The 13,881-nt window shown below is 45.5% G+C and overlaps 1 protein-coding gene across 1 annotated transcript in view; it reads right to left on the reverse strand.

The window, feature by feature from the left end:
* The window catches only part of slc15a4 (solute carrier family 15 member 4), a 46,033-nt gene that overhangs the window by 22,634 nt on the left and 9,518 nt on the right, over nt 1–13,881 (reverse strand). Inside the window, exon 7 of the mRNA XM_056276107.1 lies at nt 7,213–7,371. Coding sequence (XP_056132082.1) covers nt 7,213–7,371 — 159 coding nt within the window. The remainder of the gene's footprint in view (nt 1–7,212; nt 7,372–13,881) is intronic.

Below are 13,881 nucleotides of genomic sequence, written 5' to 3' on the forward strand. Positions count from 1 at the left end.
AACTGGGGGAAATGGCGTGATCCTCCCATATGCTACGTCCCCCTGGCGAAACTCCTCGCTGTCCTATCAGGTGAAATGAAGCGGCTGGCAACTCCACACGTATCGGAGGAAGGTTGTGGTAGTCTGCAGCCCTCCCCGGATCGGCAGAGGGGGTGGAGCAGTGACCGGGAAGGCACGGAAGAGTGGGGTAATTGGCCAAGCACACTCACTCACTCATCCAGCGTCGTCCTTGTGGGCGTTAGCTGCTCGCGCTGCCTGCCTGATGATGTTGCCGCATCTGTCCCGGTCTCTTATGACGTTGAAAATTTCAGCCATAGAGTGTCCTGTCCATTCCTTTAAGTTGTCCATATACTTCATCCTGGGGTGGCCACGTCCTCGTTTCCCCTCCATCTTCCCTTGTATGATGTCTCCTGTGAGAGAGCATCTTTTGTTTCGGCTTGAATGACCAAAGAAGCTCATCTTTCTTTTAACAATGGCACCATATAAACTTAGCACAAAAAGTAGGGACATGTGTGTTTGGTAGATGATGTCTTTGTTGTGACAATGCCTCTTGTCAATAAATCTTATATCAGGCAGCTGATGGTCAGCACCTGGGGCACCAGAAGCTCAAAACAAGAGTCAGTAGCAGCAGCAAAATAAGCTGTTTGGCATCGGCAGAGAAGATTTGGCAAATGTTTCATGGGCGCAACCCACATACTCAGCTCTGCTGCTCATCCCACAAATGCATGTTCCTTACAAATGTGGCCCCATTTAAAAGGGAAATAAACAGGCTTTCCAACGGTGTAAGATTTATTGCCAAGAAGCATTGTTACAACAAAGAAATAATCTACCAAACACAAATTTCCTTACAATTTGTGCTAAGTATAGTTCTCGTTTGATGCCAAGTTGTTGTAGGATGCTTTGACTGGTTCTTTTCTCTCGCCAGTTGATGTTTAAGAGTCTTCGGTAGAGCCACGTTTCAGCAGATTGTATTCTATCTTTATCTTTTTGTCTCAATGTCCAGCCTTCTGCCCCATATGTCACTGTGGGCCATATTAAATTGCCTTTACAATTTTCATTTTTAGTTTGTTGGACAGGTCTTGTCTTTCCAGATATGGCCAAGTACAATTGGGGAGAAAAAGGGGGGGGGATCCCCCCCCCCAAAAAAAGAAGATACATGAGCTTTCTAAGATGCGGCTCTGACCTGCAGAGGAAACAGTGCAGTCCGGTACTGTTATATTATTTTATTTCAAGCGCTATGTTTCTGTGAACACACCGATCCAAAATGAAATCATAATGACGTCCACAGCTCCACCACACACACAACAAACAGCCTGGTCTCTCTTGACCGAGAGACCTAATTTAAAAAAAAAAGACAAAAAGAAAAGCATGAAATTTAAAATATTTAATTGTTTTCTCTCCCATGAGCATTGTTTGGGGAAGAGTTTTCTTTTTCCCCCCCAAAATACTATTAGCCTTTAACACTTTCAGAAAAGTAATGCATAATTAAAATTCCAGTAGGGAGTTAATTTGTGAAGTTTCTGCATATTCGTGTTCTCCAAAAGAGAGCGGCTGGAGTAAAGAATTACCCGTGGCCCTACAAGGACAAGGACTGCAGAGCGGTGCGGTACGCAGGCACCTGAGGTTTTAAATGGATTTATTCCGACTGTACGAGACCCGGGGGGGGGGGGGGGGTTCTTTCACCAGACACATGTCACAATTCTGTCAGCCAATTTCCCTCGAGGTGAAATCCTCTGGGATGGAATAAAGGGGGAGCGGAGGAAGTGTGTTTAAAGGATCTACATAGCTTTATTATGCCCGGAGTTGACATCCATCGGAACCACAATAGCGGTTCGCCGATGCCGTTTTAGGAGCCACGTGAACGTTTTACAGGTTTCTATGAGCTATGCTCACTAAACACATTCTGATATCAAATGGAAATTAAACGTAAGTATGATGAACGTTCCTCCTCTGGTACACCTCGGAGTGACTAGTCTAGACAATTCTCCCGCTATAAAGACACGAAGCAACGCTCTTAAATATTAACGGCCCAATCTTAACACCTGATAGAGAAATAAAGAGCGCTATCTGGAAGTGACTACAACAACGTAAGCTATAGAAGGAGGAAGACGGCTCCATCATCGCCTAAGGCCTAACGTGCCCCCGGTCGACCAGGTAATTGAGGCCCAAGGCAGTAAGTTATCAGTACTCTAAAGGGAAAAGACAAATAAATAAATTAACGAGCGGACAGATTTCTATTGATTTCAAACGTGCCCTGCTTAAAAGGTAGGATGAAAGCGGTGCTCAGGTGCCCAACTACAACATTTATGCCGTGTCTCTTGAGCATAACGCAGAGCTAAAAGCTGCTGTTAGACTACTGAATAAAATGTGGTCCAGTGTTGTTCAGCTCGCCTGGATTTAACATACTGGATGCTACTGGCGGCGTCTCACTCCAGGACTTTGTTCTAGAATATAGGATCTACGACACACATTAATGCGAGATTCCTTTACGCCACGTAGCCCTTTTTGGAAACGGCAGCTGGCTGTTTGGTGTCATAAAGCCACGACAGACGGCTTGCTACGTAATAGCTGGGCATCAAGCAAGTCTGCAGCATTACAGCATGAACTACAAGGTTTCCTCCTTCTTTCGTTCTTAACTGTCAGATCATTTCCTTCAAAAAAGAAAACACTAGGGGTGTCCGGGTACTGTGGCGATCTATTCCGTTGCCTACCAACACGGGGATCACCGGTTCGAATCCCCGTATTACCTCTGACTTGGTCGGGCATCTTTAGAGACACAACTGGCCGTGTCTGTGGGTAGGAAGCCGGATGGGGGTATGTGTCCTGGTCACTGCCCTAGCACCTCCTCTGGTCGGTCAGGACGCCTGCTGGGGGGGGGGGGGGCAGCGTGATCCTCCCACGCGCTACGTCCCCCTGGCGAAACTCCTCACTGTCAGGTGAAAAGAAGCGGCTGGCGACTCCACATGTATCAGAGGAGGCCTGTGGTAGTCTGCAGCCCTCCCCAGACCGGCAGAGGTGGTGGAGCAGCGACTGGGACGGCTCGGAAGAGTGGGGTAATTGGTCAGATACAATTGGGGAGAAAAAGTGGGGGGGGGGGCGGGACACTGCTAATTTCCCATTGCTGGATTATGGTGACCACTGTGAAGAGCGTGTCTCTGTGTGCTATTCAGTCTCTATCTAAATGTATTATGAACAGCAGGAACCACTGAACTCCATCCATCCATTATCCAAGCCGCTTATCCCAACCGGGGTTGCAGGATGCTGGAGCCAATCCCAGCAGTCATTGGGCGGCAGGCGGGGAGACACCATGTACAGGCTGCCAGACCATCACAGGGCCGACACACACGCACACACACATTCATACCTAGAGACAATTTCGTACGGCCGATTCACCTGACCTACATGTCTTTGGACTGTGGGAGGAAACTGGAGCACCCGGAGGAAACCCACGCAGACACGGGGTGAACATGCAAACTCCACACAGAGGACAACCCGGGACGACCCCCAAGGCTGGACTACCTCGGGGCTGGAACACAGCACCTTCTTGCTGTGAGGCGACCGCGCTAACCACTGCACCACCGCGCTGCCTCATTGAAATCTGAACTACAGAGATAACAACACATGCTTGGAAGAATGATTGAGATGCATCTGAATGATAGTGTGTGTGTGTGTGTGCGTATATATGTATGTATGTATGTATGTATGTATGTATGTATGTATGTATGTATGTATATATAGTGGTATTTACCTTTAAAGGAGGGAGGGCTTTATTGAAAGCTGTAAGTCAGCTTGTAGAGGCTTCCGAAAGCTGAAAATTAGATCTTCCATAATAACAACGAGGCAAAAGCACTCTGTGAATCTCTAACTGTAGCAGCCTACAAAGGGGTTTCGGCCCATTTTTCAGACACCCCACCACCCCACCCCCACCCCCGTTTCACTTTTCTGCTCCGCGTCACAGACTGCATTGTGATTACAGGGTCATACAGTATGTTAATATGCTAGAAAACAGAGTAAGAGAGTCTTCCTTTTCATTTGGTTTCTGCGTCTTTTTTTTTTTTTTTTTTTTATTGCAGCAGTTTGTTTGTTTAGTCCATAAGAGTATGGCTGCATTGAAAATTAGATTATGTTTTATTGCAGTGTTTTGTTTATTTTGTCCATAAGGCTCTACTGCTGCATTGAAAATTAGATTAACCTAAAAAAGAAATGAAATACTAATCTGTGCATCTGCCCATCTACCGGTCTATATTCATAATTCTCCAGCTACAGGGGCAATAAGCTGAGGAATAACATGAACGTAATGTTAAACTCAAAAGGTGTATCGGGCTACCTGCAACAACGGTGAGGATGGTAGCGCGACGCTTGCAGGGGCATCGAAACCACAGAGAAGCAGATCAACAGTGACGGTCCCTGCACTAGAGCGTACATGGATATTGTAGGGCAGATGCAGCACAGAAGGGGTGGCTCCAGGCTGGACACAAGACACCCCCCCTTTTATGAAGTAGGTCATCTCTTTCAGGCAAAAGGAAAATAACTGCAGAGTAAAGACGGAGGCAGAAAGAGGTGACGGCGATATAGGCAAAGGTGGTCAGTGGATGAACTGGGAAGTGAGTGGGAGAAAAAGACATTTGGAAAGAGGGGTATGATGGCAAATCAAATTACAGTCATCGAAATGTGTTAAGTGTAATGTTCTGGTTAGGTAAATGGGTAGGTGAGGGCCGTGTGCAGCTCTTATTTTCATACACAGTCACACATCACTGAGCGAGTCTGCAAAATGAGTCTTTACCGAGGAAGATAAAGTGGCAGAACAACGAAAGTGTAAGGGAGTCTGGATGCAGAATTTGACAGCAAGCAGGTGAAAGCTAATCCATTTCTGACAAAAATGCAAATAGCAAAAAAAAACAAACAAAATCAAATACCTAGTAGTCCCGGAAGAGCACTAGTCTAAGGACAGTCCTCTTGCTATGGTCAAGTGAGAACGCACTGTGTATTTTGGTGGACTCAATGTGCCATTAGGGGGCTCAGTACAGTTGGAAGATACGTGAAAGGTAAACGTGTTGATATTCTGAGTAACCAGCAGAGACCGTCACAGGAAGTTGAATCAGTTCACAATAGCAGAGACAGCAGAGGCTGTGCAGCGCAGACAGAACGAAAAGGTGTCCTGCAGAGATCAGATTCACAGGGTGTGCAAAAAGGGCTGTTTCACATTTGTCAAGTCAAGTTGGAATTGGCGGACAGTTTGAAGCAGATGGTGAAATATTTTGCTAAAGGCAATGGGGGGAGCCAGTGAATAGCTGCTGTCAAGGAGAAAGAAGTTTAGGTTCTAGATCACCAAAGCGTAGTGTAACAGACAGTGTTTTTCCATACTTATTTCGGTTGCGCCAGTATGAGAATTGGGTAATTAGCCTGTATCTAGCTTGAACTATATTTGCTAGTGAGTCATTTGTCTTTTAATTCCATGTAAGTGGAAGTTTCTACTCTCCGGGAACTAACGGAGGGTCAACCAATTGTGTGCGGTCCAGTGAAATGTAACGAAATCAACTGTCCAACCAATGGGAACACATTTAGCTGGAAATGTTAGCTGACTGGTTGCATTTTGTTAAGAGCCCACACACTAGCAGACCCTCCGTTAGTTCCTGCCCAGGCTGGTTTGTGTTGTTTTGGCCTGTTCTTATCAGAGTTCCAGATCTTTCCATCGTTAGAACGCAGTCAGAAATCCCAGCATGCAAAGCTGCAAAGATCGGATCTGAATCTCTGTCCACAGTTTCACAATTAACCCTGAGTGAACTGCCAAATTCAGCACATCTGTCTGTACCTTGCAGCTGGATGAGGAGCGTGTCTGTATAGCTGAGTACACGTTCATGGGGACAGCGCTTAGCGAGGACAGAACAGGTCTGTTGACTCTCCAAGGGGAGTGCAGAAACTCTGCGAGGCCTGTTCAGAAACTCTGAAGTGAAAGTTTCGTAATGCTGCAAAAAGTAATTACAGACATCTAGATCTTACTTTTACACTTTCAGAACTTAGTTTTAACCTCCCAAATCTTAGATTTGAGCTTTCACGACTTGGTTTTAACCCTGCTAATCGTAATTGTGAATTTACCTCATCATGATACTGGTTTGAGCCATCCAAATACCCGAGATCTATTCGAAATGAACAGAGTTGCCAGTGGTGTAGCGTCATCAATCTCCCCACTGCCAATGTAAAAAAAAAAAATCATAGCTACTGCAGTATCTTTTGGTCTTCTTTGAGCTTGTCTGCCTTATTCCTCTGCGTTTGGTTGTGATGGAGAAGATGTGGCGGCACAGTGGTTAGTGCGGTCGCCTCACAGCAAGAAAGCCCTGGGTTTGAGACCCGGGGTAGTCCAAACTTGGGGGTCGTCCCGGGTCGTCCTCTGTATGGAGTTCGCATGTTCTCCCCGTGTCTGCGTGGGTTTCCTCCAGGGGCTCCGGTTTCCTCCCACAGTCCAAACAAATGTAGGTCAGGTGAATCGGCTGTACTAAACTGCCCCTAGGTACGAGTGAGTGTGTGTGTGTTTGTGTGTGTGTGTGTGTGTGTGTGTGAGCCCTGTGTGATGGCCTGGCGGCCTGTCCAGGGCGTCTCCCCGCCTGCCGCCCAGTGACTGCTGGGATAGGCTCCAGCATCCCCGCGACCCTGAGAGCAGGATAAGCGGTTCGGATAATGGATGGATGGATGGGTGAAGATGACATGCTACGTGTTATATTCTTTCAGGAAAGTCTTACCTGCTAGTAACCAAAATGAACAATAGTGTTCACAACGAGGATATTTGTGATAGAAAGTACCAAAAAGGATATTAGTTTGCATGTACGTCTGCAGGATTGTAGCTCTAAACAAATCAGGGTCGTAATCCAAACAGGGTCAACTCAAACACCTTGTCCTAGCCAAGTTCTGTACACTGCCCCAGCACTGCTCATCAGCATGTGCATATAAACTCATGCATAATGGGAATGCACTTGGTCCAACCTGAGTTGAAATTTTTCCTTTTAGACGTACACACACACGCACAAGACAAGGGATTGTAACACCACACTCTGTGTTTTGGTAAAATCATAGACCCTAAAGAGGTTCATGGATAAGCCAATATTGGGATTATGGTACAGATGACATCAGTTCCTATGACATCATGCAGTCCAACCTAACTGTGGTATGAAATTATAGCTTCACTACAGTTTTCCCCAAGAAGTCAACCTACTGTACCTGCAATGCTGGCAAAGATCTCGCTGATTCCGATCAGCACATACTGAGGCACTTGCCACCATATGGGTAAATCTGCAGCGTAGTAGGTAACGTTCCCCAGCACCTGGTCAATGGTGTGATTTGATTTGACAATATCCAGTCGTTTGGTCTCCAGTATACCTGAGGGAGCAGAGACAGAAACCTGAGTAGAAGGTCACAGTTAATTAAAGGCAAAAATTAGAAAACGCCGTGTTAATTAAAAGTGAAGCAATGTGGTGTACAGTGAATACACAACGCTAAACCGACGGGCAGTACGAAGTCTCACAGGTTTTCAAAGGCTCGCGGATCTGCTGTAGGTCTAACTTTTACTTGACACTCCAACATGCATGCTAAAGAAAAGGAAAACTAGCACACATGGGGCACAAGGGAAATACAGCCTCCCTCTATAGGACTATTTAATGAAGTCAGGGCGAGCGAGGACTTGTAAAAAGCACCCTTAAGTCCATGACATCCATAAACATCCAAACATTGCAAGACTTAGAGGATTCACTGACAGTCCATTAGGGATTTAGCGAGTGTCAAGGCGAGCCTACCACTTCATTAAGATCACATCTGCATGCGTCGAGATTATGGCAGTTAGCAGTGGAACAGTGTGGACAGTTTAACAATAAGAGTCAAGAAGTTGTCATCAACCTCCGCCGCTCTCCTCAAAGCTTTATTCCGCAACCATTATCGTGCAACCAGCCGCTATTTTCAGATAACGCCCTGAGACGGCCTCCTATCATAACCACACTTAATGCCGCGTTTGAGAGGAATTGTAGCCTTGTAATCTAGCTTTCCTTTAATACCAACCATCTTCCCCGGGCAGGGTGGCCGCTGGGCTGCCCAGAGCAAGTCTGGCACCCATCATAACCCCCCCCCCTCCTCATCCATCCCTTTTTTTCCCCCCTCACCAACATCGCACATTACCCATCCCAGTCTGATCCCTGGGTACTTTCAGCTTTTACACAAACAAAAGTGGCTACTTCTGGACGTGTCAAAGGCAGGGCGCTCTAACTAAAGCAGATTAGTGAACGAAGTTAAAAGAACGTGATTAATCGTGATAAAGAATCACTTCAAAAGCAACGTCAACATGGCTTTGCAAAGTTGCCTCTAGCACATGGTGGAAGCCAGGGATGGATGACGCCAGAAAATGGTCTAACATCCACAGTATGTCCTCAAGTCTATTAACCCCGGGCCGAAGGTCTGGTTGTCGTTGCGTCATGTGCTTCGTCCTGTGTAGTCACTGCGAAATCCAGTAGTTTGTCAATAAACATCTGCAACGATGCCCCCAAGAGAAACTACTGCCCGTATTTTGCACCCAGCGATTAAAAGTAAACTGAGTGAGGGGCATCTGGGTAGCACACCATTGCCTACCAACACAGGGATCGCCGGTTGAATCCCAGTGTTACCTCCGGCTTGGTCAGGCGTCCCTACAGACACACATTGGCCGTGTCTGCAGGTGGGAAGCCGGATGTGGGTATGCGTCATGGTTGCTGCACTAGCGCCCCCTCTCTGGTCGGTCGGGGCGCCTGTTCGGGGGGGAGGGGGAACTGGGGGGGAATAGTGGGATCCTCCCACGCGCTATGTCCCCCTGGTGAAACTCCTCACGTCAGGTGAAAAGAAGCGGCTGGCGACTCCACATGGAGTCGGAGGAGGAGGCGTGTGGTAGTCTGCAGCCCTCCTCGGATCAGCAGAGGGGGTGGAGCAACGACCGGGACAGCTCAGAGAGCAGGGTGATTGGCCAGGAACAATTGGGGAGAAAAAGGGGGAAAAAAAATTTTTTTGAAAAAAAGTAAAGTTCTATATTGATGTTAAGTTGCTAAAGTTCTTCCGGTTCTGACGGGGGCTGACGTGACCAAAATATGGAGAGAATGGCAAGTTCATGGCGTACCGTACTGGCCCAAGCTGTGTCACTAGCGCACACGGAGCATCCGACAGTCTGTGGTCTGTGGGTTACAGCTTGTGCACAGACACAAATCAACACCACAGAGACATGGCAAGGGGGGGGGGCACTAATTAGAATACAAACAATGGTAAAAGAGCCCTGTGATGGCCTGGCGGCCTGTCCAGGGTGTCTCCCCGCCTGCCGCCCAATGACTGCTAGGATAGGCTCCAGCATCCCCGCGACCCTGAGAGCAGGATAAGCGGTTTGGATAATGGATGGATGGATAATGGTAAAAGATTGGTTTAAGTCATTCCCATGTGTGAATATGTGTAATGAGTTGAATAGGGCATCATTAAGAAACAGCATACATACTCAGCAATCACTTTCTGGACTACAAATTTAAATTTTTTATATTAAAACAGAAAAAAAAGTCCTACTATTATTACAATGTGATAATTAATTTCTAAAAGACCTGCACACTGTTCGCCCAGTCATCCATTTAGACTCAAACAATGCAAGTCAGACAGAAGGATATACAAGTCAGAGAGAAGGATATACAACTCAGACAGAAGGATATATACAGTAGTGTGCTGTGCAGGTATATTCACGTAGGTTGTTTCTGTGGCAGACGCCTGCAGTGCTGCAGCCATAAACCCATTCTCTTCACTTTAAAGACTTGAAATTGGCTTCTACAATATTCAGAATTTTCTTTCGCCAACATACAAGTGCAAGTACGATACGCTTTTGAAGAGGCGAAATGGAATATCGAAGACCTGAAAGGCTTTTGAATATCTAAAAAACATTTATACCTTCTCTCCCTTTTAGCAAAGCCCAAATCCTCTAGTGCACAGAATTTACCACAACCAAAAAAAAAAGTAGCCTCATTAGGTTTGGTGAATAGAGCTCCTACAATAATTCCCTTATTGGAAAGAATCCACTTAACATGACACATCTGCCTTCGGAACATTTCAGAATGGGCTCAGTGGAAATTCTTCTAACATTTTTCTCAGTTGGACCTCACAATGTACACACGGTGGACTTGGCACACGCAGAAGAACCTTTCTCCCTCGCAGCACAGATGTGTGCACTTGGACACACACACACACACACACACACACACACACACACACACACACACACACACACACACACACACACACACACACACACACACACACACACACACACACACACACACACACATCCACACACTGTTTACATGGAAGTTTCTGTCTCCAATAGACTGCCTATGGTTAGTTGTGGTTTATTAATGACAGTGCAGCAGTAAGTGCGCTCTGGCAAAATTAGGTTCTCCCAGGGGATAGGGGTTGGTGTGTGTGTGTGTGTGTGTGTGGTGGGGGGGGTGAGTTCCTCAGACATGCTCATTAGGCTCTGATCACATCTTCATACGGGGCACTTCATAGAGCCTCTAGATCATACTTACTACTTACTCAACACCTTGCACAGCGGACCATATTGGCAATACATCAGAGAACGAGGCAGTCACTGGGATTACGCAAACGTGTTGATAAATTGGGCTTCTGGGGCACTACGCTACCCTTTTTACCCAATGTAAAAACAATTAAAATGTCATTTTGGAATTTTTTTTTTTTTGAGAGAGCTTAAAGATCGGCTTTGTATCCTTGCTGGGCTAAAATGCCAACCTTGTTGACTTTTACACGCTTGGCCGTTTCACCTTTTAAATAACAAACGCCAGGCAGTGACAACGTTGTTATGCTGACAAACATTAAGAGAGACCGGTATCTCCCATTTGCAAGAGAGCCGCGTCCCAGATGAAATCTGTGAACTTGCTGACTGTGATGTATGGGTGACCTTTCACGATACGCAGAACACTTGCGAGCCAGAGGGTTTGTGAATCAAACAATGTGAGCTAGGATAATAACATCAGACTCCAATTATTCCCCTTTTTATTTCTTTATTTATTAGGGACAAATTGAAGCTCAAGGGTATTTGTTACTGTCACGGAAATATCTGAAACTCACCGCAAACAAATTGCGCATCACAAATGACTAATTGCTGTGATTCTAATGTGAGTATCGGTTAGTGGTCCGCTAAACAAACAAGCCCTTTTTTTCTTTTTTTTTAAAGGTCATTAAGGACATTATGAGTTCATATTTTGTGATAGACAAACGTGTGCGAGGAAAAAAGGGGCACTGGTTGTGGAAAATATATTGTGCACTGGTTCTGAAGAGTGTTACTGATTTACTTTCCCCCGCCTCGAGGCTTGTCTCACTCAAAGAAGTTTGGCCTGAATATATCAATGCTGCAGCACCCGGTGACAGGCCGGGCTGAGACCTCATTTCAAAGATAATCCATGGGCTGGAACTGAATTGGACTGAGCAAGTGCTGTCCGATGCGGGTGCAGTCAAACAGAACCAAAGTACGGGATGCCACAGCTTGCCCTTTGGTTTATGTGGGCAGGAAGAAAGAAAAAAAAATAACACACCTTTGAGACGTTTTCTCTTCGCCAGGTCTGTGTGATAAAAGTTTACCTGGGTGGTGTTGTGACTAACTTTTTTTTTGTTGGCTTTTGCAACAACTTAGCTGCAGACTAGGGTGGCCGTATGTCCGGCTTTTCAATGTCCTGTCCTCCGTCCGGCGCGGCCTCAAGCCGGACACCCAATTGTCCTCCTTTTTGGAGTTGCACTGGAACGCAGCATAACGATAAGATCAATCTCTATGTACTTCCTGATATACTGTATTAAAATGTTTACATACTGTTCCCTTTGGCACTTTGGATATATCTATGTATTTTTGGATGGAATGTATATTTGCCATATTTGTTTTATAATGAACTTTCTTCAAGAATATGAACAATGTTCAAAAAAATATATATATATATAAAAAAAAGCATAACGATAAGATCTCCGGTCTAACAAATGATTGGCTGAAAGCCGGCGTGTCAAATAAATATCTGATATATCATTGGTTAAAAATGTAAACAAGGCCTCCGTGTGCTGCCACGTCACATCATTACGTTACACAGAACAGAAATGCCGAAACGGAAGACGGCTCCTTTAACCCGGAATGGGCGAAAGAGCACGGCTTCATTGGCAAAAGCAGCAAGGACGAGTTGTAGTCAAGTGTGTTGTTATATTGTCAACTCAGTTGTCAGTTTTGAAACAGACACCACAACGTACAGTAGTGAATAAATACAAAAACTGTGAACAAATACTCTGCGCCTTTTCAGGAATATTTTGTCCTCTTTTTTTACACATACATCGTGCTATATGATAGATTAAATTGTCTTGCAATGAATAGAGTATCTCAGAATCACTGTATCATGATACTGTAACCGGTTATTATCTTGCCCGGTGAGGGATTCGATACGGGGTGTACTGCACCACAAGGCGACATCACTAACCGCTCGGCTAAAGGGTCAGACCCGTTAGCTAGGGGGTAACGTGTCTTATTAGTAGTTTACAATACCATCATTATCATGGACAAAACTGTATTGTAGTGGGGAGTATACCAGAGTCCTATATATTGTAATTATTCTGGCTTCACTAAATGCTGCAAAGTGTCCTTTTTGGTGTTATGGAAATGGCCACCCTATCGTATCGTCCCCTCGTGTGTGTGTCCTCCTCATTCTACTTCTGGAAGGCTACTGCCTATGTCCACTCTTATAAAGGCCAGGTTTATTGTCCAGACTCTTCTTTCATAGGACTGTCACGATCATGAAACTTTAGTTGGCGATCCATTGCCATACAAATAATCGCTATGATTTTTTTGGGGGGGGGTCTTTTCCCCCTCTTTTTCTCCCCAATTGTATTTGGGCCAATTATCCTATTTTCTGATCCGTCTGTCTTTCCAAGTTCGGCGAAATGGGTGGGGTGGTGGATCCGTAGATGGTTTTTTTTTAAATTTGTGGCATTAGCGCTTTTGAGCACCACCTTTTTGCTGCAAATCCGACACATCGCCCCCTCCAGCTTATTGGGCTCTCCTTTTTCATTTGGCTAAAAAGCAAAACGTGCCCACAGCGGTGCTGCGCTGTTTGGCCTTGCCACTATGTCGGTGACGTTAATGTCAACAGACGCTCGTCGAAATGCAGTCGTCCAATATTACAGAACAAGCGTCTCAAGATAAACAGTTTGTTGGCGCTAATTCACCGCTCATGTGCCAGGGGGCGCAGCAAGATGACGTCATTAAAAGAGCGCCAGCCAAACAGCAAAAGTAAAACTAGAGTTACTAGACTAAAGCCAAAAAAAAAAAACAGACAAAACTGGAAAACGACGTGGAAATAGTGATGGAAATATGACATTTCTGTTAGTTTCATCCAGCTGTTTTTATACAAACGAATGGAAACGACTCGAACGATTATGCAAAAAAAGATGGCGGTCAGATCAAACGTGCCATTAAAACATAGTAGAGGCTAGTTCCCGTCGATGCAGAGAACGGTCAACTGAGCATGCGCAAGTACTCGTTGCCTCCGTTGTTTGGGTAGGTTAAGGTTAGGGATTAAAACATCGCAGAGGGGGCGCAACAAGATGACGTCATTAAAAGAGTGCCGGTCAAACAACAAACGGTGGGAAATGATGTGGAAATAGTGATGGAAATATGAAATTTCTGTTAAGTTTCACCCAGCTGTTCTTATACAAATGAATGGAAACGACTCTAACGATTATGCAAAACGATCGGGGTCAGGTCAAATAATTGCGATCAGACGATTGTGTAGTAATTGTGACAGCCCTACTCCCAAAATGGTGAAATTACCTCCCACCTCCCACCTAATTGCCTCCCAG

The sequence above is a fragment of the Lampris incognitus genome, chromosome 1 (assembly GCF_029633865.1).
Source record: "Lampris incognitus isolate fLamInc1 chromosome 1, fLamInc1.hap2, whole genome shotgun sequence".
Classification (NCBI taxonomy): domain Eukaryota; kingdom Metazoa; phylum Chordata; class Actinopteri; order Lampriformes; family Lampridae; genus Lampris; species Lampris incognitus.